General features: G+C 44.1%; 1 protein-coding gene across 5 annotated transcripts in view; it reads right to left on the reverse strand.

Moving 5' to 3' along the window:
* GNAO1 (G protein subunit alpha o1) overlaps positions 1-14,475 on the reverse strand; it is a 181,166-nt gene extending 166,691 nt beyond the window's left edge. The window contains exons 1-2 of one of the 5 annotated variants that reach the window (XM_086350739.1): positions 13,502-14,475; positions 13,225-13,267 (exon numbers count right to left, since the gene is read on the reverse strand). In XM_086350739.1, the coding sequence (XP_086206865.1) occupies positions 13,225-13,267; positions 13,502-13,619 (161 nt within the window). In that variant the 5' untranslated portion in view covers positions 13,620-14,475. The remainder of the gene's footprint in view (positions 1-13,224; positions 13,268-13,501) is intronic. The other 4 variants (XM_086350740.1, XM_086350738.1, XM_086350743.1 and 1 more) reach the window with 4 other exon arrangements.
* Between the last annotated feature and the right edge of the window lie 13,508 nt (positions 14,476-27,983).

A 27,983-nucleotide genomic window follows, 5' to 3' on the forward strand; every position in this document is an offset into this window, starting at 1 on the left:
GCCAGTAACAGCCTCAATCCAGAGAAGGCAATGGCACCCCACTCCAGTACTCTTTCCTGGAAAATCCCAGGACAGAGGAGCCTGGTGGGTTGCAGTCCATGGGGTAGCTAAGAGTTGGACACGACTGAGCGACTTCACTTTCACTTTTCACTTTCACGCATTGGAGAGGAAATGGCAACCCACTCCAGTGTTCTTGCCTGGAGAATCCCAGGGACGGGGGAGCCTGATGGCCTGCCATCTATGGGGTTGCACAGAGTCGGACATGACTGAAGCGACTTAGCAGCAGCAGCAGCAGAAATAGCCTCAATCAACAAATTCCGGGTTGGCCAAAAAGTTCAATCGCCTTTTTCCTTTACATCTTATGGAAAAACTCAAACGAACTTTTTGGCCCACCCAATACAATGGTCTGTTTTCAGTCTTCATCTAATGGGGCAATGCCATGAACAGAACACACACAGAGAACTTCCTGCAGCACACATGGCGTGGTCTCCTTGCGCTCCTCTGACCTCCAGCCCCTTTTCCCAGGTGAGCTACTTCTGTGTCTATCAAAGGCAGGTGCCTCTGCATCTGTCAAAGGCTTCACCTCCACAACAGGGGAGGCTCCTTCCCTGAGAGCCCTCCTCTCCATCTGCAGACTCTCTCCAGGGACAGTACACCCACTGACTCTCATGGTCTTACCACACAGGACAGCCCAGCCCCATCTCCTTCTAGAACTGACCTCTCTTCTAAATGGCAGAATGACTTCCCCAAGAACACTGTGAACACAAAAGTCATCTGGGAAGGACCTGAAATTTGTACCAGTGGTCTGACTTGCCATCTTTCTCCTACCACTTCCCTCCCTACTCCTATGCCTCCTAACTTGATGGCATAACTAAGTTCTATCATCCAGGTTCCAAACTGGGGGGACTTCTCTGATCTATTCTTCTCTCCCCATGTTCAACTGGACACCAGGTCTCAACTATTCTGCCAAAATCTCTCCCGCACCCAATTCCTCATTGCCTCTCCTAGCGATCCTCTAGTACAGACTACAGAATTTTTCTCTCTCTGCTCTTAAGCCTCTTCTATGGTCTCCCTCTTCAAGCTCTCCCAACTTGGCACCCTACTATCCTACCATGTAGGGAGAAGATTAGTGTCCCTACCATGGGTTCAGTGTATCCTGAAACCAAATGTGCAGGGAAGCCTACAACCCAGCTCCACTCATCCTTTACACACTTCTCCTCATATACCCCTCAACCCTAATTCCAGTCACACAGGACTGCCCCACCCCCATGACGGCAGCCTGATTGCTCGAGCTGTGCTTTTATGTTCTCATACTATTTTGTCTTCCTGGAAGGCCTTATCCATTTTCAAAATGATTTTGGTTGTAAAGGAGAGGATTCCAGCTCAAATTAGTCTATATAAAGAAGAAGGGATTTATTGGTTCACATAACTGTCCGGTGCATAGAGCCTGCTTCAGAGACTGCAATCAGTTCAGTTCAGTCACTCAGTTGTGTCTGACTCTTTGCGACCCCATGAATCACAGCACGCCAGGCCTCCCTATCCATCACCAACTCCCAGAGTTCACTCAGACTCACGTCCATCGAGTCAGTGATGCCATCCAGCCATCTCATCCTCTGTTGTCCTCTTCTCCTCCTGCTCCCAATCCCTCCCAGCATCAGAGTCTTTTCCAATGAGTCAACTCTTTGCATGAGGTGGCCAAAGTACTGGAGTTTCAGCTTTAACATCACTCCTTCCAAATAGTCAAATGTCTTTCTGGCTTCCCCTCTCTCCTTTTCTCTTTCCTCTCCATTCCCCCATATCCTGAAGTCTCTCCCACAATAGGTAAGCTTCCTTTCTGCAGAGAGTAATGCAGACGTGGAAACATGGCCGCAGATAGCTCCGCGCTACCATCAATTCAATCCGGTGAGGACCTTGCTGGGGCCCCAGAGGAAGAGCTCCTTTCTCACAAGGACTGTAAAATCCCAGAGAAGGACTCTGGCCGACCTGGACTGAGTCACACCCCATCCTCTGGGCCAGGGGTATGGGATTTTGTGAATGGCAAGGTCTGGTCACATGCCCATTTCTATCAGCAGTGATAGCAGCTCTCATTTCTCTACCTGGTGCCTCTAGGCTTCATCCTGAGCCCTTGTCCGAATCAAACTCCACTTCTGCCTCTTCTGTGTACTGACTTGTCTCCTCCACTCTCTGAGGGCAGGAATTGGATCCCTAGGCGAACAGTTTAAGACCTCACTCAAAGGTGTGACTCCAGAAAACTTTCACAGTCTGCAATTACTATGTCCAATTATTTGCTTATGAAGTGGTGGCCTGATTCCGCTGGGGCAGACTTGCTCACTACCAAATCTCCAAGCACCTAAAACAGTGCCTAACACAACCAGTGCTGGATAAATATTGAGTAAACGAACAAATGAGTGGTTTGAACAGAGATTACCAGCCTTTGGTATTTGTTAAATGAGCACAGCTGCTTTTTAATTCTCCCTACTTTACAGAGAAAAACAAATGACAAGGCAGGAACTCCAACTTTTTGTACCCACCATCCCACGCCCAAATTTCTGTATACAATCCTTGTGCTTATGATCTTTCTGCCAGTCTCAGGAGAAGGGATGCGCGTTCATGTCCAGATCAAGTTGCTCATCCTGACTCTGCACTTCCTCCCTGACCATCCTCTCTGGGCTCTGCTCCTCCTACCACTTCCTCCTTCCTCTACCTTCCACACCCCCCTCAGTCTGGGCTCTTTCTTTACAGCTTCTCGGTGGATCCAAGTCCCTCCACGGGAGCCAAATGAAGTCAAATAAACCCTCCCTGAGCCCCACTACCTCTCTCCTCCCTTCTGTCTCTGCCTTTCCTTATATAGCTCCAATTTCTTTTCCAGGAGACTCCACTTCTGGCCTCAACTTCCTCAGTCCCACTTGCTTAACCCTACTGCATTTTGGCTTTTCTCCCACCATTCTGTTGAAACTGTTCTTGCCATGGTCACTGCCAACTTTCCAGACCCAGAGGGCATCTGACGGTCTTCCTCGTATTTGACTGTGGCAGTATCTGACTCAACTAACCACTTCCGAGCCTTCTTGAAATTTTTTTCTTCCTTGGCTCCCATGATACCGCTTTCTCTTGGTTTTTTCTTTTCCATCTCTTGGCTCCCTCCTTGCTAGTTTCACAGGCTCCTCTCCCTAGATGGTCCTCCGTTTCTGGAACTGTGTGGGGAGCGCTCTGTGCGCATCCTGTGCCTTCTCTCCCTCTCTCACTCGGCCCCTGTGGCTCTCACTGCCCGCAAGCACCACAGAATTTCAAACTGACCCCCCTCCTCAGGTGCACCCTATTTCCTCACCCACTATCCAACCGCCTGCCTGCCAGGGATCTCCACTTAGCCTATCCACAACAATCATCAAGATGACCAAATAAGTCAGCATTTTTCTTCTGGAGCCTTCCCTCTTCCTCCTTCATTTCTCCATCTCAGGGACTGGCACTACATCCCACCAGTGGCCCAAGCCAGGAATCCTGGACTCATTTTTGTGTACAATCTTTAAAATGTACAGCCCCCTCAATACCATTCCAATTGATCATCCAAAAAAATTCAATTATTCCACTGTGCAAATAGCTCTTAAATCTGTCTCCTTTTCTCACCTCCTGCTACCACTGCTTTAGTTTAAACTTTTCCCTCCTGGAAAAACAGTCACAGAAATAACTTTCCATCTGGTCTCCCAACCTTAGAACCTGACTCCTTCCAGTCACACAGGTGATCTTTCTAACGTGCAAAGTCACCCTGCCACCCATTTCCTTAAAACCTTCTGGTTCTCGAAAGTTCTCATCACAAGGTTAAAAAAAAACAAAAACTAACTCTGCGTGGTGATGGATGTTAAATAGACTTATTGTGGTGATCATTTTGCAATACATACAAATACTGAATCATTTCACTGTATAGTTGAAACTAGTATAATGTCATGTCAGTTAAACTTCAATTAAAAAAAAAACAAAAAAAAACACCCTTTAGTGGCATCTCATTATATTGAGAATAAAATCCAAAGTCCTTGGTACGAGGAACTTCATGACAGATCTGTCTTATCTTTCATCCTCCATCTCTTGACACTCCTTTCATATATGGTGCTCTAATCACACCAAATTATTCCACATCCCAACATGTTCCACGTGGCGACATAGCTCAGTATCTTCTTACACTCTGGTCCATCTGCCTGCCATTCTTGTCCTCCACCTGCTAACGACCACTCATCAAGACTGAGCCCACATGGCATTTCTCTTGGCCAATGTCCCTGAACCTCACACATAGAGAAGGTACCCTCTGTTCTCCCTCAGCCTCCTGACACTTCCTGCTCTGAAGTAGAAGTGTGTTTTACATGTATCTGCCTTTAGGCTGAGTTCCGCAAGAGCAGGGACTAAGACCTTCCTCCATACCTCCGTACATATGTCTAACGCACACCTGGTGCTCAGTAAATGCTTATGAGTGAGCAGATGGATGGATGGATATCCTATTATCCTGTTTCTCTTCTCTGACCACTTCCTTCCAACAGAGTCAGAGCCTTCAGTGGCAGGTCCTCTCTGCTGTCACCTACTAATGGCCCACACTTCTGAGGCTGGAATGGAAATTATTTCAGGAGCTGTCCAGATGGTGGTTAGGGAACACTGAGAATCAATGTGATACGCGATGGTGACCACCACCTCCAGAAGGGACCCAGCACCAACCAAGCACCTGCTCTTCTCTCAGCCACTGACCTCAACCAAGGCTCGTGCCACCCCGTTTGCTGATGGTACTAGGTCCCAGACTGCCAGCTCTCTATTGCCCACGCAAGTGGTGATCTAGTAACAGCTGTGCAGGGTTAGAATAGAATGGATACAGGTTTGGGAGTTAGACAAATCATGATCTTAACATATTGCTGTCACCTACTAAGCTGTGTGACCTTGAGTAAGTCACCTAGCTTCTCTATGCCTCGCTTCCTCATCTGTAAGATGGGACTGATGACTATTTCATGATGGGTTGATGAGAAGAAACAAATGAAGATAACAGATGGGACTGAAAATGATGAACACAGTTTAAGACCAAAGGCTTTCAATACTATTATTCAGTCCTATGTAGAAATGAGTCTGCATTCTTTGCATGCCTCAGTTCTTTCTCTTTCTTCAATTAACATTTATTAAGCATCACTGGGCTCAGTGCTGTATGATGGGCAAAAATAAGTCACCATTCCTTCTCTTAGGGAGCTCTGGTAGGGAGGGGACACCCAGACTAGGAAGGGAGACAGACACATCAACATCTAATTAATGTGTGATAAATATTAGTGCTCTACGATTCTGAAGGCAGGCGGCCCAGGTTGATCTTATAGCATGGCAAAGTTGTTCCTATAAGTAACAATTTTCCACAGAAAACCTATCTGCTGGTCAAGCCATCAGCAGAGAATCCGGGGTAAATTCTTGACCATGGAGCTCTATCCTTATATATATTATTCCCCTTTTCTCCATTCTTGGTTGAGAAATCAAGTGAGCAGGGGGACAAAATCAGGGTACTGACTATTAGCCTTGCAGGATTTTATTTTAATTTTTTTGGTGCTATGAAAAGCACAATGTTTTCCCTCTTTTCTGTAGAGAAAATTAGAACTAAAGATGGCTCAGCAGATAAAAAGCTGTGGGTGGTAAATACTCCCACTATTGTCCCCCTGCATTTCAGGCTTCCAGGTTTCTCTTTGCAGTTACTGAGCTAGAAACCTGAAAGAGGCCTGAGGAAGTCCAGCCCATATCCTAAGGAAGAGATGAACAGACAGACTCAGGGGGCTAAATGACTTGCCCAAAGTCAAGTTAGAGAAGGAACCAAAATTAAAACACAGCCCTCCTGATTCTCCCCTTTACCCATTCTGCATATCCCCCAACTTCATAGAGCTTGGGCACCTGAACTTGGGCAGGTTCCTTCTTGTCTGTGCAGCCATCCCATCTCGGGTAGAAGCCAGGGCTGTCTCTTTTGCTAAGCATCCTGGAAGCCACAGACAAACCACTTCTTCCTCTAACATGTCACTGGGTCCCTCCTCCCATAAACATCTTGTTTCTCAATCACAGGATACTTTCAGATCCTCCTCTTTGGTTTGAGAAGCATGTCTGCATGAAAAGTTTGGTTAGAGGTGGTTTTCTTTAAATGCCTTTCAGGACTCTGACTTTCCTGGCTGACAAAGCTTTGTGGTTGAGGTTGCTATTCTGCAATTATCTTGGCCTTAAGAAAGCTTTCATGGGTACCCCCAAACCCCCTCAGGAGGGAGCCAGAATTGATTCTTCTATGTTTAGAACCTTGCATCAAAGACCTCAAGACCCTGAACTTGAAGGTAATTCCCAGTTTCCTTGACCACTTAGAACAGAAAAGCAGCTTGGGGCAGCCCCAGGACAACTACTCCACGAAACGGGGCCCCCCAGAGAGGCAGGAGCAGAGCAACTTGTCTCGACTCCTGGTCCAGTGCTCTCTCCCACTCCCTGTAACATCACTCCAGCCTCCTGGGCTGAAGCAGCTGCGCCATCAAAAATGTCACATCACTTATGACAACACAGTTAGTTATATAACTGATGCTGCAGAGCAGGCAAGGGGGAAAAGACCTGAGCGTGGACCACAGCGCCCCCCTTCTGGCTCTCTGGCAAGCTATGGCCCACATCCTTCAGAATTCCATATGGGAAGGAACACCCACTAATCAGTCAAAGGAATCAAGACTGTAGCTGACAATTGTAAAATGATTTCTAGAAAACTGTTATGAGGGCATTTCATATATTACATCCCTTAATGCGCACAACCCTGTTAGTTATTTTTACCGTCCACCCCATTTCATATGTAAGAAAACTGAGGCACAAAAACTGAAGTTTAAGAGCAGGCATCTAGTGAGTGGTACAGTCAAGATATGAAGTCAAGCAGCCTGGTTACAGAGTCCAAGCTGCTAACCACCTCTCAGTTTTAAAAACAAACTAAACCACTTCTCTCAATAGGAACCTTACCTATCTCTTTGAAACAGTAGAAGGCCACTGCTCCTTCCTCCTGCCATTTCTCAGGCGATTTCTTTTCTATCCACTATTGTGCATGAATGAGAGACACAAAATAAAATAAGAATGTGATACTGGTTGGAATAAATTCTTAGAATGGAGTTTGAGCACTTTCAAGCTTTTTATGGCAATGCAATCAATAAAGTGAGGTGAAGTGCTCTTTGTATAGCATCTGCTAGCCATTTTAAAATCCATGCAGTACATGTTTAAATATATTCAAAAATTTAAAAAACTTTTTTTTTTTTCAAAGTCAAAATTTGTTCTTTGCTAGTGTCAAATTTTGGAGTAATCCTTTCAAAAAAAATTTTTTTTTTTCAGTTTGAAATCATCTCAGCAGTTTGTCTACTGTCTTTTGGATCAAAATGTGCTCTTGTGATCATGGTCTGTCTAGATTTCTAAGGAATGTGAGACTGAAAACACCTCGGAGAGAGGGAACCAAGTCCCTGAATTAGATGGATGGAACATACATCAGAAAAATAAGACCTTCCTCTGCTCATATTAAATCTCCAGTGTTAACAGGCACTGTGAGCCGCTGAAAAATCTAAGTGATCCTGTCCCATCTTTAGCAGGTGTGGCTAAATGCACAAAATAATCTGGGGAGCTCCAAGCACTTAAAAAAAAAAAAAAAAAAAAAGACAGTCCTCTAACTCTGGGCACTATAAACCTAATCTAGCCCTACAATAGAGACTAGAAATTCTGGATTTCTCTGGAGTCTTGTCAATCTTGTATGAAGTTTCATCCATTTAATCTCATCAGCAACACCCTTTCAATAAGCACATGGGTTCAATTTCAGAATCCGACAGGTGACAGAGGTTCAAGAATTCCACAGCTGATTCCTGAGGAGATCAGGTGGACTCTGGGCTACTCTTCTGGCAGGAAGGTCTGCTGGTGTTTACAGCTCAGTGAACAGTAAGGAGGAAGAGAGCACCATCCATCAGCAAAAGAGAATGCTTCTGCTACTTGATCTGACATTCTGTTTGCACTCACAATGTCTCCAGAGAGCAAGGTGCATCCATTTGGATAAACATGGAGACAGGAGGAAGGGGAGGGCGAGCAGAGCAGCCAAAGAGATGATTGCAGAAACAAGTCCACAGATCTAGAAGAGCAGCTCTCAGGGGAACGCTGCCTCAACATGGGACCCGTTGGGGATGTGCAGGAAACACCCTTCCAGACCACTGTACTTTTACCGAGTAATGGTTCCAAGTTGCTACTCATCTCCACTCATGCCTACCACTTAGCAGGTGCCAAACAGCAGTGTGTTGAATGAACACAGGCTTGCCCTGAACTCAAGCCAAACAATCCACACCCCAATCACAAAGTCAGAGTCATCTGGTAGGAGGAAACTACCAGCTTTCGGCAATCTTAAAATCGCCTTCCCTGTCTGGTAGGGTCTGTTCTCAGAATCGTTTCCTACTGGAAGGGCAGGGCTAATTTGTATGAGCAATGACGTCCTTACCGGGCAAATCCAGAAGTTTTGATTTACTAATGGCACTGAGCAAGTACTTGGAAAAGAACACACATCCAAAGTGTTCCACTTTACCGCATCCATCTACATAAAGCTTACCAGCTAGCAAGCCATGCCTCATTGCCACCTTCGGACTCTCTAGCTCCCTAAAAATTAACCAAATGCACCAGAGACAACAGATAGCCCGAACAGGACATCAAAGAAAACTCAACACCTCAAATGAGGACAAACTGTGGTGCCCGCAGCAACTTCACGGTTCATTTTACATTTTCATCAGGTAGACAGTCCAAGTAGTTGTCACTATTTGTTCAGAATGGGAAGTCGCTTAAAGGGATTATGTTGATTCCACATATAATGCCCTGAGAGAGTTCTTTGGGAGGGTTTGGTGATTAACTAAAGTTAACACTTATTGTTAAAACTTTGAAAGTGAAAGTGAAGTCGCTCAGTCGTATCCGACTCTTTGTGACCCCATGGGCTGCAGCCTATCAGGCTCCTCCGTCCATGGGATCTTCCAGGCAAGAGTGTTGGAGTGGATTGCCATTTCCTTCTCCAAGGGATCTTCCTGACCCAGGAATCAAACCCGGGTCTCCCGCATTGTAGACAGACGCTTTACCGTCTAAGCCACCAGGGAAGCTGCAAAAATGACGAGGCTGTATCACAGGTGAGGTCATGACCTCCTAACAAGCAAAATTATTTAAAATGCTGCACACACAAAAGTCACTGATTACTCATGGTATGTATAAAATTATATTTTGCTGTCTCGATGATCACTGCTTATTTCTCAGTACAGAAATGTTTTGGATTATCCGACATTGAACTACGAAACACTAGTTCACAATCACATGTGTTCTGCTGCGCTTAGTCGCTCAGTTGTGTTTGACTCTTTGTGACCCCATGGACAGCAGCCTGCCAGGCTCCTCTGTCCATGGGGATTCTCCAGGCAAGAATACTGGAGTGGATTGCTATGCCTTTCTCCAGGGGATCTTCCCAACCCAGGGATCAAACCTAGATCTCCCACAATGCAGGCAGATTCTTTACCATCTGAGCCACCAGGGAAGCTCAAGAATATTGGAGTGGGTAGCCTATCCCTTCTCCAGGGGATCTTCCTGACCCAGGAATCAAACCTGGGTCTCTTGCATTGCAGGCGGATTCTTTACCAGCTGAGTTGCCAGAGAAGCCCACACATGAAAGTGGGAGGTGGGGGGGAATAAAACCTAGCGAGCTATGTTCGAATGAAAATTTTAAGAAAGTATTAGGAATCAGGGTTTTCAATGACAATTTAACCCGTGGCATCTCTTGATGGATGCACATTTCCCACTGCAAAATGTGTCAGGCAAAAGAATTTCAAAGATCAGTCTCCCTGTACTGATATCCTAGGCTGATATGGGTGTTAACACTTTGTTCTAAGCAGCATCTGCCAGTCAGGCTTTTCCATATACTTTCAGTTAGTAGGGGCATACATGGAAGTCTCGTCCTTCTTATAATCAGCATGCCATAACATGGATAAGAAGGTAGGCTGAATGGAGTGGCTCTTTGCTCTTTTGGAAACGCTGACTTCAAAGGATCTAGAGATGTTTCTCTATCAATAGTCTTCTTCTCAATGCAAAAGGCTGAGCCATTAAAGCCTAGTCCCTGTTAGGAAGTCATCAAGTTCTCACAGGACATCACCCACGGAGAACGCGCTAATTGCATTTGCCCAGGTGAAATAAACAGCATCCAGATTAACTCCTAAGTATGGTCTGATAAGTTGGTCACCCATTGTGCTGCCCAGGCAAGTCCAAAATTGCGTTCTGTAAACGCCACCTAGATTTTCAGGGCCAGCCCCACCCAGAGAACAGTACAGTTCTCCTGACTCAACTGATGCTCAGCCAAGTGGTGATCTGGAAAATCACCTCTTCGAGGGAGGACTCACAGGAATTTGTCACTAGGATACAGTGACACCAATCCCACATTTTGTGGTTAATAAAACAAGTTCTGCATCCAGCTTGGCACAAGGCCCTGATCTGATTTATTTCAAGCCGAGCTGGAGGGCTCATAGGAAGAGCAGCCATTCATGAATGCTTCAGCAGGACACGACGACGCAGGGACCCTAGCTGCAAAATTTACATGGGCCAGAAATCTTTCTGACTGACCTTTTGTGAGCAAACTGCTCACTTTCTAGACAGAACTGATGTATTTTAGAAAATATATTCAGTTTTACCTACACCAATCTCAACTTTGCCTGATAATCTTTCTCCAAAAAGGCGTCCTGTGGGATGATGGGGGGGGGGGGGTGGGGGGGGGGACCGGGGGAGAGCAGGGAAAAGAGAAAAAGTGCCAGGTCGTCTGATTTAACCATCCGAAACATCTAACGCTTTATTTTTTTTAAATTGTTTTTCTCTCCATCTTCCGTGTAACCAACCATAAGTCCCTTAAGACTTTTCCGGGGAAGTCTAAATACAGCCTTCATTACACAATTAGGAATTTTCATTCTAAAATGGCACACCTATCTCCTTGGAAAGCGTGGCTCTCTTTGATTAAAAAAGGAAAGGTACCCTTCAGGGGAGTCGGTATATATTTTTACACTTATTAAATCAGCCTAGTTTATGAGGCTTGTTCAGGAAAAGCAGGTAAGGAGTTGCTTTGGCAGATGCAAAGTTAATTTCCAGGCTGGAGCCTACCCCGCACTTCATCCCCGCTCCCTTCACCCGAGTGTTTCCGAAAGCCTTCGGTCCCCTCGTCGAAGAAGCTCGGCTCTCTCCGCCGGGGTCCCCGCTCGGTTCCGAACACTGCCGAGTCCCTCCGAGCCCCGCGCCCAGACTGCGCCGAGCCGAGCCCAGCCGAGCGCCACCGAGCTGAGCCTCATCGACTTTTCCGGCCTCGGCTGGGCGCTGTCCACCACTCGCAGCGCCTGAAACCTCACCCCGCTCCGGTGGCTGGGGCTTCTAACCGGCTTCAAGCCGGTCACTGCAGATTACAGAGTTCTGAAGTTTTGAAACGTCCCCCGCTGGGAGAAAGGTGTGGTGCTGCTTGCATTTACCGACCTGCAAGAGCTCCTGGCAGATGCAATATGCACCTTGTTGCAAAGTGCAATTCCCCAGGCCCCGCCTCCCCATCCATTTGGGTTGCACAAGCTCCAAAGAAGCCCCAGGCCAAATTACCCGTAGCTCAGTGGGGTGCGGCAAGCCGAGGGGCCTCTGCAAAGAAAGCCCCAGGGAGCTCTAGAACAAAAATAAGAACATGTCAAGCCGACGGGAGAAATTGTCTCCGAGTCGCTACTCCCTACCATCATGGCGCCGCCTAGAACCCGCTTGTCATGCCTGTTACACATGCAAGATTTTTTGCATATTGGTTTTGAAATCGCAGGCATGCTTCGTCTCCCACCCACCTTTCTGCGAAAGGGGTTTTTATTTTCCATTATTTTCCTACGGGATGCAATTACTTCGGCTATTCTGTCAAGTTGAAAAATAATCATTTTTGTTTACTGCACAGCAACCCCTAATTAGGAGCTGTGTGTGCACGAAGGTGTCACAGCAAAGCGACGTGGAATCCTCGCTAAACGGTCTTAACGAACTCCTCCGTCCCGAACTGACAAGACAACGAAGCAGCAGGGCCAGGAGGCCCGAGGCGCGTTCCCTTTTCCTAAAGCCACCCCCTCCCCAAGCAAAGCTGCCTGTGGGCTCACCAGGAACTGCTAACCAGGAGTGGATGGGGCAAGAAGCAAGCCTGGGAGTAGCAAGGAGGGGCCAGGCTCCTTACTGAGCAAGTGTGAAAGGGAAGGAATATCCCATTTTGTTTTAATTTTCAACCATCACTCAAATCCACCCCCAGTTAATTAGGAGGGGAAACTGATATCTAAAGGCAGAAGGGGGTGGTGCGGCAAGTGGGGCCTGAAATCCGCATTGTGGGTAGATTACATGGAACACAGCCTATGCAGAGTGTAAATAACTACATTGATAAAGGCCAGAGAGTGAACGAAAACTGCCAGTGTCTGGAGAGCAAAGACTGGAAAGGTGGGGGAGAAGGAAGGGGCAGCAAGGGGCGGGCATTCAGCCTCTCATCCAGCGTCCTACCTTCCACCTCTACCTTGGATACATCTGTGCCAGTCTCATTCGATTGGAAGTCCACCCCTGCCCCTACCACACGCCCCTTCCCCAAACATTCGTCTTTTTGATGGGAGGGGGCAGAAACCACAGCCTCTAATTCAGCACCAAATCCATGAACAGCAGACACCTGATACTCCACCCTAGCCTAGGGCTGTGTCCCCCCCATGTTTTTGCCAAGTTCAAAAATCACTGCCCCAGGAGAAGAGCAGGGGTAAATGGGATTATGGATGTGGAGTGGGGGGAGGGGTGGAAGAAGGAGAGAGAGAGAGATATGCAGAATGAAACAGAGACACAGAAACAGAAATGGAGGCAGTGATACACAGGAAACATCCCACAAACAAGAGTAATGACCATAATCATGCCAATAATGTGATGTTCTGATCAATATGGCGGACACTGTCATTCATACAACTACAGGCGCTCCCCTTCCCTCCACCCCCTTGGGGAGAAAAAAAAAACACCCACCCCGGGAGTTGGGGTGGAGGACCCAGAACCAACGCAGGGCCTGGGAGAGGGGAGTCAAATTCAGGGGCGTGTGTGTGTGTGTACGAATTAAAAACCGGGCCTGGAGAGCGATGTGAAGTGAACAAGGTAATAAAATTCATTTTAAAAATTACGCTTAATAAAAGTACAAATCCCAATACCACAGGGACTTACTTCATCTGCTTCACAATGGTGCTTTTTCCTGATTCTCCAGCCCCTGTTGGGACAGACAGTGGGGGGGGGAAATTGGTGAGTGTCAGCTTAGGGGAACGGGGGGGGGGGCGCTGCAGGGGGAAGGGGGTAAGGCATGCTAAAGAGTGGGCGATCGTGGGCACATCGTGGTGCCAACTCGCGGGCCAGGTCTCCCCAGGAGCGAGCGGGGTCGGGGGACTGGTTGGGGGGTGCAGAGTGTCCGGGGTCGAGGGATGGGGGTGGCAGCCCCGGTCCTTACCCAGCAGGAGTAATTTCACGTCTTTGGCGGCGCTGATGCCATCCTCTTTGAGGTTTTTCTCAATCGCCTTGCTCCGCTCGAGGGCGGCTCGCTCCTCTGCGCTCAGAGTACATCCCATGGTGGCCCCTTCCCTGCCACAGCCCGCACGACTCTGCTGGCACGGCTCCCCGGCTCGGCGCGCCCCCCACCCCCCCAAAGAGCAGAACCTGGGCTCAAAGGGGGAAAAATCACGATAGCCTCCCCTTGGCTGAAAACAAAAATGTCGAGAAACCAGAACCCCCCAAAAAGACAGCCTCTAACAAGCTCCCAGCCGCGGAGACTCGCGGCAGCTGGCGGGGCTCTGGGGGGGTGTCGAGGCGAAGGTGGCTGGGGTCTGGGGCTCCGGAGCCGAGGGAGGAGGCGCCCGCGGTCCGAGGAGGCGCGGGCTGCAGGCACTGAGGCTTGTGCACGACCCAAAATAAATAAAATAATAGTCGAGGCAGGAGCCGGAGTCGGCGGAGGGTGGGGTGGGGGGGCAGGGTGGGTCCTTCTACCGCTGCTGCCGGAGGAGGAGGCGGCGCGGGGTGTGGAGGGAGTGAGTTAGGGGGTGCCGCTAGTGCATTTGCATCGCGGATCCTCCGCCGTTGGTGCGTCCGCGGCGCCTTCGCCGACCCCCGCGCGCTGGGCAGGGCTGGGCAAGGGGCCGGGCCGGGGGGCAGGTCTCTAGCGGGAGGCGGCGTCGCTGTCTCCCAGAGCTCGCATCGCTCGACGGAGCCTACCGGAGAGAGAGGGAGAGCGAGAGGGAGCCGCGGGCAGCCGAGAGCTCGAGGGGGAGAGACAGGAGAGAGGCTGGGAGGGAGGGGAGAAAAAAATGAAGGGAGAGCGAGCGAGCAAGCGCGCGCGCACAGGCCGGGAGGGGGGAACAGGCGAGCGCAGCGCGCGAGTGCGCCAGCTGCTCTGCGCACCCCGCACCGCCAGCCGCCCGCTGACGTCAGCAGGGCCGCGCGCCGGGCCCCCGGGACCGGGAGGGGCGGGGGGCGGGGGAGGCGCGCGCGTCGGGGCCCGCGTCAACTAGCGGCGGCGCGCGCGTGGCGCGGCCTCCCCTCCCCCCACTCCCCGCAAGGCCCGAGGCTCCCTGAGGTGGGCTCGTGCAGGCCTAGCGGGGGCGGAGCCGGGGGCCGGGCTCGCGCCGCGGCGCCCCTCCCCGCCCCCGCCTCCGCCCCGGCCCCACGCGCCGGCCGCTCCGGCCCTCTGGTCAATGGGAGCGCGGGACTGGGTGGCCCGCGCCGCGGTCAGGTGGGTCCACTAGCTGCGGGCCGGCGCCGCCTCCCTGCCTCTCCCGTTTCTTCTCCATCTTGGCTCCGGCAGCTCACCTTCTTGGTTGCTCTCCTGCTGCTGGGGCCGTAACGGCTGAGGTCAGGTGGCCCCACCGAGGAGACGGTGGTTCTGAGGAAACCTGCGTTCCCTGTCATTCGCCCTTGGGGATTGGGGGCAGATTCGGATTTTTCGCTTCCTGCGTCCTACATTTATTGAGCACCTAGTATGTGAGAGAAGTAGGCTGTGAAGAGAGGAACACAGAAGGTTAAGACAAAGACAGGGCCAGTTCTCAAGGAGCCTCTGCCTCCCTTTGCCCTCGCGGATCCTGCTCCGTGATTCCCAGCCAAGGGGGCAGCACACGCGACAGTTCCCATGCTGAGAAGCTTTTCGATGGGCAGGACAGGTTTTCATGGAGTGATGCTTACTTCCTCAACATTTGCTTTTCTCATTTTGGAGGGTTTAGTTTGATTGTAACCTATCTCCCAAAATACAGATATGAATTTTGAATAAATTTTCGTTAAGAGAGTTTCTTCCTCTTTCTGTTTTAAAATACTCCCCCATCTCTTTTTAAAATAAAACCCCAGAAACCTGGGTCAGTTAGTGTACACCTCATCCAATACTGAGGAAACACGTACACTTCTCCAAGGGTTGGGCATATTCTGTGTGGTCTGGGTGATTTTGAAGAAACTATTAAATAGTTCTCACTGCACAAAATGGTTTTACAATCAGTTCCATCAGGCAGCCTCAGGGGCACTCCTAGAGAAAGGGGCCAATGGGAAAGATTGCATGGGGATAGGAGAGGCAGGCGGCCAGTGGAAAACGTGTTTTTGTTTTTTTGTTTTTTTTTCTAACAGTTGGGCATTTTTGTGGCTCTAAAAGCGAACTTGTTTGTTTCATTTCAACAATAGAAAAAACACCCCTGTTTTTGGAAATGTTACCCAACATAAAAATACATTTGGAATGGGGAAAAAAAGGCAATTAAGGCCCACCCAGAAGAAAACATTTTTACCCCTGTATTTTTCAGTTTGTTTTTTCCCAGTTTGGGTTTGCCTAATTCCACAAATAGCTATTTATGTCAAAAGTTGTATGTAATGTAATTTGAATATTTACACTTAGATCACATTTTACATGTCCTAGAAAACTAACAAAAGTCTCCTATAGAGAATTGTTTTATGAAGTAAATAACTTCCCTTCTTCCCCACCCCAACCCCTACCCAATTTCCTTTTTTTGTGTATAAAGGAGGGGAGTTTAGGGGATAAATATGGTTTCTTTAAAATCTGGGTGTCACTAAAAATCAGCCTCCCAGATTAAAACAGCTTAGCTAACCAACATTCTATAGAATTTGTTATTTCTTTTAAAGGTTGCTAGGATGATTATGCAGATCTATCAGATACAGGGAAAAAATTAAGCCACCTCACCCAGATTCTGCAATCCCTGAAAGGCTGCGTCTGAAATACTGAAGAGGTGAGACCATAGCCATTTCTTTGTAAATGGTGGGTCATATTTTACATTTTAATGCTCCTTCATATCAAGTAATTTTTATTTTAAGATCTTAGATTCTTGGGGCATTGTGGTTTATATGGTTGAATCAAACTGTCTCTGATTTTTGGTATATTTATTCCTTATTGGTGTCATACCTAGTATGGTGGAGACACAAACTTGTGTTTTGTGTTTTTTCTTTACTCACTCAGTACTTATTAAGCACCTGCCTGCCATGAACAACGTGATGTTCTAGGCACTGTAGATGTTGTGTTTCAGATTTGTGTACACTGTTTTCTTTTCCTGGGTTACTTTGCATCTTAATAGCTGGGCTTCATAAAATGCTACTAATAATCTGCTTCACCTATGTAGTGCCTTACAGTTTACAGAGCACTTTTATGAAAACCATCTCTTGTGATCCTTCCACATAAACCTCAGTTAGGGACTGTGGTGTTGGAGCATCATGGCTGAGTGGAAAAAGCCTGGGCCCATATCAACCTGGGTTCCCATTTTACAGCTGAGAAAACTGAGCCTCCAAGGGACTGAATAAATTGTTCAAGGTCATACAGTCATGAAGTACTAATCTAAGACTCCTTTTACAGGTTTGTGGACCATTTGAAAGATAACATTTTGCATGTACTTACTATATATATGTCTATATATATACATATATTATGCTTCCTAGGCTCACAGAAAGCTTACAAACTCCAGAAACCAATCATATTCTGGTCTCCCTCACCAAAAGAAGTGAGGATGACAACATCTCAGTTCTCAATGAATTATTAGTAATTAGATAATGCTATATATGTTAAATTTGTCCACAGTTAATTCCTGTGGGAATGAGGAAATTACAGTCCTAACATCAGGAGTAATCAGGGACAGATTTCACTTACTTTTATTTTATATAATCCTTGGAATTATTTCTCTGATTGTTACTGTTGACCAAAAGAATAATTCTCGTTTACCCCTCTTCAGGTCAACTATAGCCCGTTCAGCATGTTTTTAATTTTAAAGGTATATGGTCAGCATATTTTATAACTCTCTCTAAAAGGAACAACAAAGCCTACAATGAGTTGCTTTTATACATGTGGCTCCTTATTCTGGAGGACAGTAATTTATGATATAAGCAAGATCCAGCTCTGACTTACAGAATATGGGCTCTGATCTGATGAACTGAATTTCCCTATTTGTTACCTTTTGTGTTTACTTTAATCAAATGTGCATGTATTTACCACCTACTGTGTTTAATGTATTGATTTAGACTCAAAGAGAGGTTTAGACATGAGCTTGGCTTCCTGCAATCTTGAAATCCCTGGACTGTTTTAAAACCATTCATATCAGAACCAAATGGGATGCTTGTTAAAAATTCAGTTAATCTTAATTCTACCAAATCAGACTACTCTAAAATCTGCATTGGTAGCCACTCCCTAAATGATTTTTCTGTACACAGTGTTAGGTCTTATAGAGAATCTGTGTTAATTAATACTGCTGCTGCTGCTAGTAGTTTACATATATTTACATATATAAAGTCCAAATATCTTACCTGTTTCTGAATTTAAATTTTCTTTGGTAGTTTTTGTATTTCTGTCAAAGGAAAAACTTATGAAAATTACTATTCCTTATGAACACTATTTTCCTCATAGGAAGAAAATAGACTAAAATATGTGTGTTCATGAGCAAAATGAAACCAAACTAAATGTCATATGTATTAGGCATTTAGGGGAGAATGGTAGATTACTAGAGACTTTTTAAGTTTCTGCATTAGGGTTTTTATTTATTTATTTATTTTAATTGATAGCTTACACTCTAACTTAGTGGTGAATATAATTTAGAAGGTCGTCTGGGTAAGGCTAAGACACGACTTAGAGTTTCTGATAAATATCTGGTATTAGGGAAGATGCTGATCCAATTCTTTTTATGTCCCTAGAAGATATTAATAGGACTAACCCCTATTAATTAATTAACCTATTAATATTCAGTGCTTCTCTGGCTGATATTAATATTATTTTGTGCACATCTCTCAGACCTACCAGAGCAGTGATTATCAAATGTTATTGTGCATACAAATTATTTTGGGATGCTTTCTTTTTCTTTGGATTTTTTTTTAAGTTTATTGTTGTTTTTTTAACACCAAAAACATTTTGTATTGGGGTACAGCCAATTAACAATGTTATGATAGTTTCGGGCTGAGAAGGGACTCAGCCGTACATATACATGTATCCATTCTCCCTCAAACACCCCTCCCATCCAGGCTGGCACATAACATTGAGCAGAGTTCCATGTGGGATGCTTTCTAAAATGCAGATTGCTGAGTCAATGTCTAGAATTTCTGATTCAGTGAGTCTCAGGTGGAGCCTGGAAATGTTCATTTTTAAGATCATACCTTCTCCATCAAGTGATGCACTTAGGAAACACATCACTGGACTTTAAACTCCTATGAGGGGAGGGAGTTATCACTTCCTATATATCCCAAAAGGTCAACCACAGATCATCAGTTTTAATGATTATTATTTTTTTTTTTTTTTTGAGCTATGGAGCAAAGATTTTATTTATTTATTTTTTTTTCCTCTAATTTTATTTTATTTTTAAACTTTACATAATTGTATTAGTTTTGCCAAATATCAAAATGAATCCGCCACAGGTATACATGTGTTCCCCATCCCGAACCCTCCTCCCTCCTCCCTCCCCATACCATCCCTCTGGGCCGTCCCAGTGCACCAGCCCCAAGCATCCAGCATCATGCATCGAACCTGGACTGGCAACTCGTTTCCTACATGATATTTTACATGTTTCATTGCCATTCTCCCAAATCTTCCCACCCTCTCCCTCTGCAACAGAGTCCATAAGACTGTTCTATACCTCAGTGTCTCTTTTGCTGTCTCGTACACCGGGTTATTGTTACCATCTTTCTAAATTCCATATATATGCGTTAGTATACTGTACTTATGTTTTTCCTTCTGGCTTACTTCACTCTGTATAATAGGCTCCAGTTTCATCCACCTCATTAGAACTGATTCAAATGTATTCTTTTTAATGGCTGAGTAATACTCCATTGTGTATATGTACCACAGCTTTCTTATCCATTCATCTGCTGATGGACATCTAGGTTGCTTCCATGTCTTGGCTATTATAAACAGTGCTGCGATGAACATTGGGGTACACGTGTCTCTTTCCCTTCTGGTTTCCTCAGTGTGTTTTAATGATTATTAACCAAATTCACCTGTGCAAGGGCTAAAGCTGATCATATATCAGAGTTTTTCCCAGTTCTGAGACTTTTTGATTTTTCTAATGGAAATTTTATGACTTAATTCTAGAAAATGTTTAAGATTGGGTGATTTCAAACAGGTGATGACTTATTTTCAAGTAAGTTTCTGAAAAATGATACTGATTTTAAACAAACATGGGAAATGTATTGGTATTTAGGAACTTGTGAGAAGAGCATATGCCAAATGTCTCTGAAGTTCTCATCAGAATATTTTTCACTAAATTTCTTCTCTCATTTGTTGTTTTGTGGACTTTATGAAAAAAAATAGTTTGTCATTGTTAGAATAAAAGATGACATGGAAAGAAATAAAGGATTTTTGTACTTTTAAATGAAAGGACTTGCTTGAAAACTTGTAGGTAATTGAGTTGAGCTCTTAAGTTATTGAAGTCCATTATGCGATAACTGTTGAGAATGTTATTTATTGAGTGTATTTTGATGGTTCAAGAACCCCAAAGAGGGTATGCTTTATGATTTTTCTCAATTTAGGATAGCAGGAGACTCCCACAGGGATGCATTTGGCTTAAATTAAGTAGAAAGTTGAAGGGGGTTAGCACTGGTGCTTTCACATTGGTAAAACTGATCAAGAGCTGAAATTGAAGTTGGAGGCTTGGCTTAAAGTAAAGGCATTACTTAATGGCCCTGATCCCTGTTGGCATTTTCTTGGAAAATCTTTCATCAGAAACCAAGATTCTTATTTGTTATAATAAGTGTCATAGGACTTTTCAATTTATCTGAGCTAATTAGCAGGTACATGTTTGTAAGTTCAGTTCAGTTTAGTCGCTCAGTCGTGTCTGACTCTTTGTGAGCCTGTAGACTGCAGGACGGCAGGCCTCCCTGTCCATCACCAACTCCCGATGTTTACTCAAACTCATGTCCATTGAGTCAGTGATGCCATCTAACCACCTCATCCTCTGTCGTCCCCTTCTCCTCCCGTATTCAATCTTTCCCAGCATTGGGAACTTTTCAAATGAGTCAATTCTTTGCATCAGGTGGCCAAAGTACTGGAGTTTCAGCTTCCATCAGTCCTTCCAATGAATATTCAGGACTGATTTCCTTTAGGATGGACTGGTTGGATCTCCTTGCTGTCCAAGGGACTCTCAAGAGTCTTCTCCAATACCATAGTTCAAAAGCATCAATTCTTTGGTGCTCAGCTTTCTTTATGGTCCAATTCTCATATCCATACATGACTACTGGAAAAACCATAGCTTTGTCTAGGTGGACCTTTGTTGGCAAAGTAATGTCTTTGCTTTTTAATATGCTATCTAAGTTGGTCATAACTTTCCTTCCAAGGAGTCAACGTCTTATAATTTCATGGCTGCAATCACTATCTGCAGTGATTTTGGAGCCCCCCAAAATAGTCTGTCACTGTTTCCACTGTTTCCCTGTCTATTTGCCATGAAGTGATGGGACCAGATACCATGATCATAGTTTTCTGAATGTTGAGCTTTAAGCCAACTTTTTCACTCTCCTCTTTCACTTTCATCAAGAGGCTCTTTAGTTTTTCTTCACTTTCTGCTGTAAGGGTGGTGTCATCTGCATATCTGAGGTTATTGATATTTCTCCCGGCAATCTTGATTCCAGCTTGTGCTTCATCCAGCCCTGCATTTCTCATGATGTACTCTGCATATAAGTTAAGTAAGCAGGGTAACAATATACAGCCTTAATGTACTCTTCCCAATTTGGAACCAGTCTGTTGTTCCATGTCCAGTTCTAACTATTGCTTCTTAACCTGCATACAGATTTCTCAGGAGGCAGGTCAGGTGGTCTGGTATTCCCATCTCTTTAAGAATTTTCTACAGTTTGTTGTGATCCACACAGTCAAAGGATTTGGAGTAGTCAATAAAGCAGAGTAAGTAAGTAAGTGTTAGTCACTCAGTCGTGTCCGACTCTTTGCAACCCCATGGACTGCAGCCCACCAGGCTCCTTTGTCCATGAGATTTTCCAGGAAAGGATACTGGAGTGGGTTGCCATTTCCTTCTCCAGGGGATCATTCCCAACCCAGGGATTGAACCCTGGTCTCCTGCACTGCAGGCAAATTCTTTACGGACTGAGCTACAAGGGAAGCCCTTGTAGAAGCAGATGTTTTTCTGGAACTCTTTTGCTTTTTCTATGATCCAATGGATGTTGGCAATTTGATCTCTGGTTCCTCTGCTGTTTCTAAATCCAGCTTGAACATCTGGAAGTTCACTGTTCACGTACTGTTGAAGCCTGGCTTGGAAAATTTTTAGTGTTACTTTGCTAGGGTGTGAGATGAGTACAATTGTGCATTAGTTTGAGCACTCTTTGACATTGCCTTTCTTTGGGATTGGAATGAAAACTGACCTTTTCCAGTCCTGTGTCCCCTGCTGAGTTTTCCAAATTTACTGGCATATTGAGTGCAGCACTTTCATAACATCATCTTTTAGGATTTGAAATAGCTTAACTGGAATTCCATCACCCTCACTAGCTTTGTTTGTAGTGATGATTCCTAAGGCCCACTTGACTTCACCTTCCAGGATGTCTGGCTCCAGGTGAGTGATCATACCATTGTGATTATCTAGATCATGAAGATCATTTTTGTATAGTTCTTCTGTGTATTCTTGCCACCTCTTCTTACTATCTGCTGCTTCTATTAGGTCCCTACCATTTCTGTCCTTTATTGTGCCCATCTTTGGGTGATTAGCAGGTACATGTTTATAAAGTATTTATTTAATATTTATTGAGTCCTCCGGAAGACAGGAGATTTCCTGACACAAAGATTTCTTGCATTATTTATCATATTTTCTATCTCCATAGAGCCTTTCACACATGCAGCTCAAACACATTTTAGACATTATCTCATTAGTCTTCTGTAAGCTCAAGGTCCAGTCTTATTACTGCATTGCTTTTTAAAGATAAAAATGTTTTTGTTTGTTCTTGACAATTGTAATTGTGAAAGCAAAACAGAGGTGAGTTTATCTGGATTCAGTTAAAACCAGTTTGGATTGTCTGTAACCAGTGTGACTGGAGGAGGGTGAGGCTATCAATTAATTCAAACTTATTAGAAGTAGGTTGAGGGTATTTGGCCAGACTAGACTGATTTAATTTTGTGACCTGTCTGCATCCTCTAAAGTACATGTGGTTTGGGGTGTTCCCAAAGTCTGCCAAGTGCTGAGAACGTAGTGTTCCAGTGGGGAAACATGGTTCTTCAGTTGTGTGGACATTTAGGCGTATTATCTATTCCCCAAGGCCCTGTAAAACCCTGACCTCTGTGGCAGGGAAAAACATTTTTATGAAATTCCTGTGTGTGTGATGGAGCACATCAATAAAATTGAAGAAGGGTAATTCAAAGAGAAATGTATTTCCAAACAGTCCTGTAGGACTTTTAACTAGGATCATTCAGACCTTGAAGCAGAAAGAACTGGTTTTCCTCTCAAGGAAACTTGCAGTTGGCTGTCTTTCCCCTTGGCCACTGTAGCCTTTGGAGAAAGCTAACAGAAGAGGAAAGAAAAAGGAGGAAGGAGGACTTTGAATTAGTTACATCCAATAGTAAATTTATAACAGCACTTTTTCTAGTGACCAAAGAAAGGACATACACAGATTTCAATAAAAACATGAATATAATGGTATAAAATGACCAAAATTAAAGAGGTAGATGCACAAAGGCAATCTTAAAAAATTAATTAATAGTGGAAGTAGTTTTCATGGATTGAGAGATGGAATAGGTGGGGCAGGGAAAGAAAAAGGGTAAATTTGGAGATTGCTCAGTTTGTTCATTCTTTCTTTTATTCTACCACCTCTGCTTCTGTTTTAGCAGAGATGTGAATCAAAGGGTTGGTGAATCCTCCTTTCCTTCTTTTTTGCTTCTCCCACCTCTGCTGCACTCCAGTACTTGGCTTAATCCCAGCATAAACATTTCTCCAGTTAGAAAAGAATGATAAGAATGAAAATTTCCCTATCATTGCCTTCATTTATTTAATACATATTTATTGTGTTTACTGTGTACCAGACTCTGTTCCGGGAACGCACTGGGAATACATTGTTGAATATAACACACTTGGTCCCCTGCCGTCACAGTGCATATTAGCTCTGATCTTTGAATTATAGCACTCTGTCTCACACAGTATTTGATTTGATTCTTTTAACAACCCTTTGAAATGCCAAGATTTCTATTTATATTTTATGCATAATAAAAGTAAACTTAGGGGAGTTCAAGTGATTTATTCAAGATCATGTAGCTGGTAAATTGTATAATCAGGATGGTCACCCTAATTTTCTGAATTCCAAAACAGTGTTCTTTCTGTCACATTATGCCTAAGATCCAAAGTTCGAAGATTATGTCTAAGTTGCTCTTTTTTAAAAATTGAAGTATAGTTGATTTACAATGTTGGATTAGTTTCTGGTATACACAAAGGGATTGTTATACATATGTGTGTACATATATACATGTATATATACTCTTTTTCAGGTTCTTTTTAAGTTGCTCCTTTAAATAGCACCTAAACCAATTATATTATTTATAATTTAGTGAGCTATTGCTTTACTCAATACTCCCCTCCCCCTTTGTCAGATATTATTGATCATAGTAAATGAACTTTAAGCAATTTATGATCCCATAATATTTATTCCAAGTTATTTGTAGTTCTTAATATAAAATAGGTTATCTTTGTAGTGCATAATTGTCAAAATATTCTCCATGTTTTGCAACACTCTCTCCCTCATAAAAGTAACAACCAGAAATAGGGAATAGATGATATATATAATAATTAAAGGAAGATATTGAAAAATTTTAGTCCCAGTATGTTTGAGAAAGTAATTTTCAAAAGTAAAAAAGAAAACAAAAACACTAACATCAAGAAAGTCAACAGAGGGAAGAGAGCACTGGGCTAGGAATTGAGAAACAAAACTTTTAGTCTTGGTTCGGGAAATTCTGTTTTCTTTCCAGGCCCCAATTTCCTCAACTGAGGAGCTGAATTTTAAGCATATTCTCTGATCTACATCCATAATTCTAAATCTGAGTTCAGTGGACAGAGACCCTGGAGAGGAACATTTAAGAAACTATTGAAGGGAGAGCAGCAGGTCCTTCCACAGGGCAAAGCAAGAAAACGTTACAAACCCATTCAGTTCTTTGATCTGAGTCTGTTGGTTCCACTACTGAAATGGTTCCCTTTTCTTTTTTTTTCTCTTCAAATCAAGAGTGAATTTTTCATACTTCTTAATGGCATTTGCTTTAGAAATATAACATCTTTGTAAACAAAACAAGCCAATATTACGTAAGGACTGTAGCTTGATTCTGATTTTTCAACTTAGAAGTGATACCACTCCTAGATATACTAGATTTTTTTTTTAAGCCTATCTTGAAAGGTTTTCTCCAAATTGCCTTATGTCTCTTTAAGCACAGCAGGCACATAATGGCTCATAATCACCACCCAGTTGATTTTGAGAGTATTTCTTTGTGGGTGAATAGGATGAGTGGGAAACATCCCACGGGGCTGGGGGTGGGGGTTAGTGCCAAGGGAGTAGCACAGATCCAGGAGTGAGACAGCCAGGGGTAAATAACCAGAGGGGCAGATGAGCTTGAAAAGTGGTCAGCCTTCTCCCAACAGCCTCTCCGAATTCTTTTCAGCCCTGCCCTTATTGTGATTTTCTTTGGTGCTGGTTCTGACAGTTCTCCCAATTCTTCCCTCACTTCCCACACTCCCAGAGCATATCTGCTAGGTTAGTAATCATTTGGTTAATGAATACTAGTTGCTCCCTGCCTACTTGTTGCAAGGGTTTCATCGAGAGAACGGAGGAATTCAGCCTGTGCTTAGAGATACCAGTCTCTAAGCATGAAGGAACTTAAGCATGGAAGAGAGGATTTATGGATTCCTTCAACAGTGAGCTAAAAGTTAGTTTTTCTTTCACTGAAAAAGTGATCTGGTACTTTAAATAAAAGTGGAATTGCACAGAGGGCACCTGGCTTCTCTACTCTAGGCTATTATATTTCAGAATTCCTTGGGAGTGAAGAGAACTTGCTGTTGGCTCTGGAATCCAGGTGCCCCTTGCTCACCTCAGGGACCTATACTATTTAGGAATCATCCTCTTTCACAGCTGGCTGCCATTATTAGAACTATTGAGAAAAACCACCGTTACCTCTGTGGCAACATCCTGAGGCTTATGTCTGAAAAAGAGTTCAAGTAGGAGATGAGGAGTTGGGTCAGATAGATCTTTTCCAATTCTTTCATCAGGACCACTTAGCTCCCTGGGGGAAGCTAACCCTTGTAACAGGTCCCAGACTGATACAGGCCATAAGCAAAGAAATCCAAGAGCCCCTTGTTAAGCTACTCAGTGGCTGACATTCAAATAAGTCTCTGCAGTGGTCCTCTGAGCTTACCCTGGCCTTGAGTAGTAGGCTCTCAACTTGGTCCTTATGACTGATTCAGGTAATAGCATTTGTTAGATTCTTGTATCTGACTTTGACTGTGCTTTGGGATTGGAGTTCTTCTTTGATCTTCTCAACTTCATGGAAATTCGAACCCAATCCTGAAACCCAAGCCTGCACAACTGGATCCTTACAAATTGCTACTTCTCTGATGCCCATCACCAGTTTTCTTAAACTTTACCTATTGTCGGTGCCTGACTCCTAACAAATTGCTCCTCTTTTGGATTTCCACATGTTTACACTGTAGGACCTTCGTCCCACTCCTATAGTAGTCTGCATGAACCATCTACTTACTGTCAGATTCCCTTGATACCATGTCTTGCCTGCGTATTTAGATTTTTTATTTTTGGTGCTTATTGAGTAGACCTAATTTCCTGCCTGCTCCCAATGGGATTACATATAGTCATTCTCAAACTTTAATGTGCATGAAAATCACCAAGAGTGCTTATTAGAAGTGCAGGTTTTGGGGTTCTACCTTTAGAGATTGTGATTCAGTAACTCTGTGAAATTGGGCTTAGACATTTGCATTTAAACACATACCCCTAAATAATTTTGGAGTAGATAGTATAAAAACCACAATTTGAGACCACAGTTCTATTCTCTGGGACTTGATCCTTCCTTAGGCCCATCCCATTACTAACCAAACTTGATTTTGACAGATCATGAAAAAATTGCTTTACCATGAGGAATTTCTAAATATTATAATCAGTTACACTTTAGAATATTATTTTTGTTTCTGTTTTTCTACTCATTAAAAACTTTACAGAGGTTCTAATACCTTGCTAACTGAACTCTGACTAGTCATTCACATATACCACAATTTAGAGTCCAGATTTTGCTCATACTTTGGGTTCTAATTTTGTGGTGAGGAAAACAGGGTGTTTTAGAAATGCATGAACTATTGTCTCCATCAGCACTTTGCATTTATTTCAGAGAAAGAAAAGAAAAAAGATCAGAATGAAGATCAGTGAATATAAAACAGAAAAGTAGAGAAAAATAAATGAAATAAAAAGTTGCTTATTGGGGAAGATCAGTTAAAATTGATAAACCTCTAGCCAGACTGATAAGAAAAAAAAGATTTAGGATACAAATTACTAATTCCAAGAATGAGAGAAGTGGCATCATTACATATTATGCTAGTATTAATAAGGATGAGAGAGTATTATGAAAAACTTAGATACTAATAAATTCAACAACTTAAAAGAAATTAGCAAATTCATTCTGAAAGACACAAACTATTAAAGCTTACTCAAGAAAAAATAGATAACCTGAATTACCTCATATCTGTTAAAGAAATTAAGTTTGTAGTTAAAAATATTCCCAAGAAAAAAATGACAGGCCCAAATAGCTTCATTTGGGAATTCTGCTAAACTTTTAAGGAAGAGGAAAAAAAAAAAAAAAAAACAATTCTCACAAACATGTCCATAAAATTGAAGAGAAAGGAATACTTCCCAACTCATTCTATAAGGCCAGTATCACCCTGATACCAGAACCAGACAACATTACAATAAAAGAAAATTACAGACCAATGCACAGCCATGAAATTAAAAGACGCTTACTCCTTGGAAGAAAAGTTATGACCAACCTAGGTAGCATATTCAAAAGAAGAGACATGACTTTGCCAACAAAGGTCCATCTAATCAAGGCTATGGTTTTCCCAGTGGTCATGTATGGTTGTGAAAGTTGGACTGTGAAGAAAGCTGAGCGCCAAAGAATTGATGCTTTTGAACTGTGGTGTTGGAGAAGACTCTTGAGAGTCCCTTGGACTGCAAGGAGATCCAACCAGTCCATTCTGAAGGATATCAGTCTTGGGTGTTCTTTGGAAGGACTGATGCTGAGGCTGAAACTCCAATACTTTGGCCACCTCATACAAAGAGTTGACTCATTGGAAAAGACTCTGATGCTGGGAGGGATTGGGGGCAAGAGGAAAAGGGGACAACAGAGGATGAGATGGCTGGATGGCATCACTGACTCGATGGACATGAGTTTGAGTGAACTCTGGGAGTTGGTGATGGACAGGGAGGCCTGGCGTGCTGCGATTCATGGGCTCGCAAAGAGT

Source organism: Bos grunniens, chromosome 18 (genome assembly GCF_055505025.1).
Source record: "Bos grunniens cultivar Pamir isolate PY7600 chromosome 18, Bosgru_T2T1.0, whole genome shotgun sequence".
NCBI lineage: Eukaryota > Metazoa > Chordata > Mammalia > Artiodactyla > Bovidae > Bos > Bos grunniens.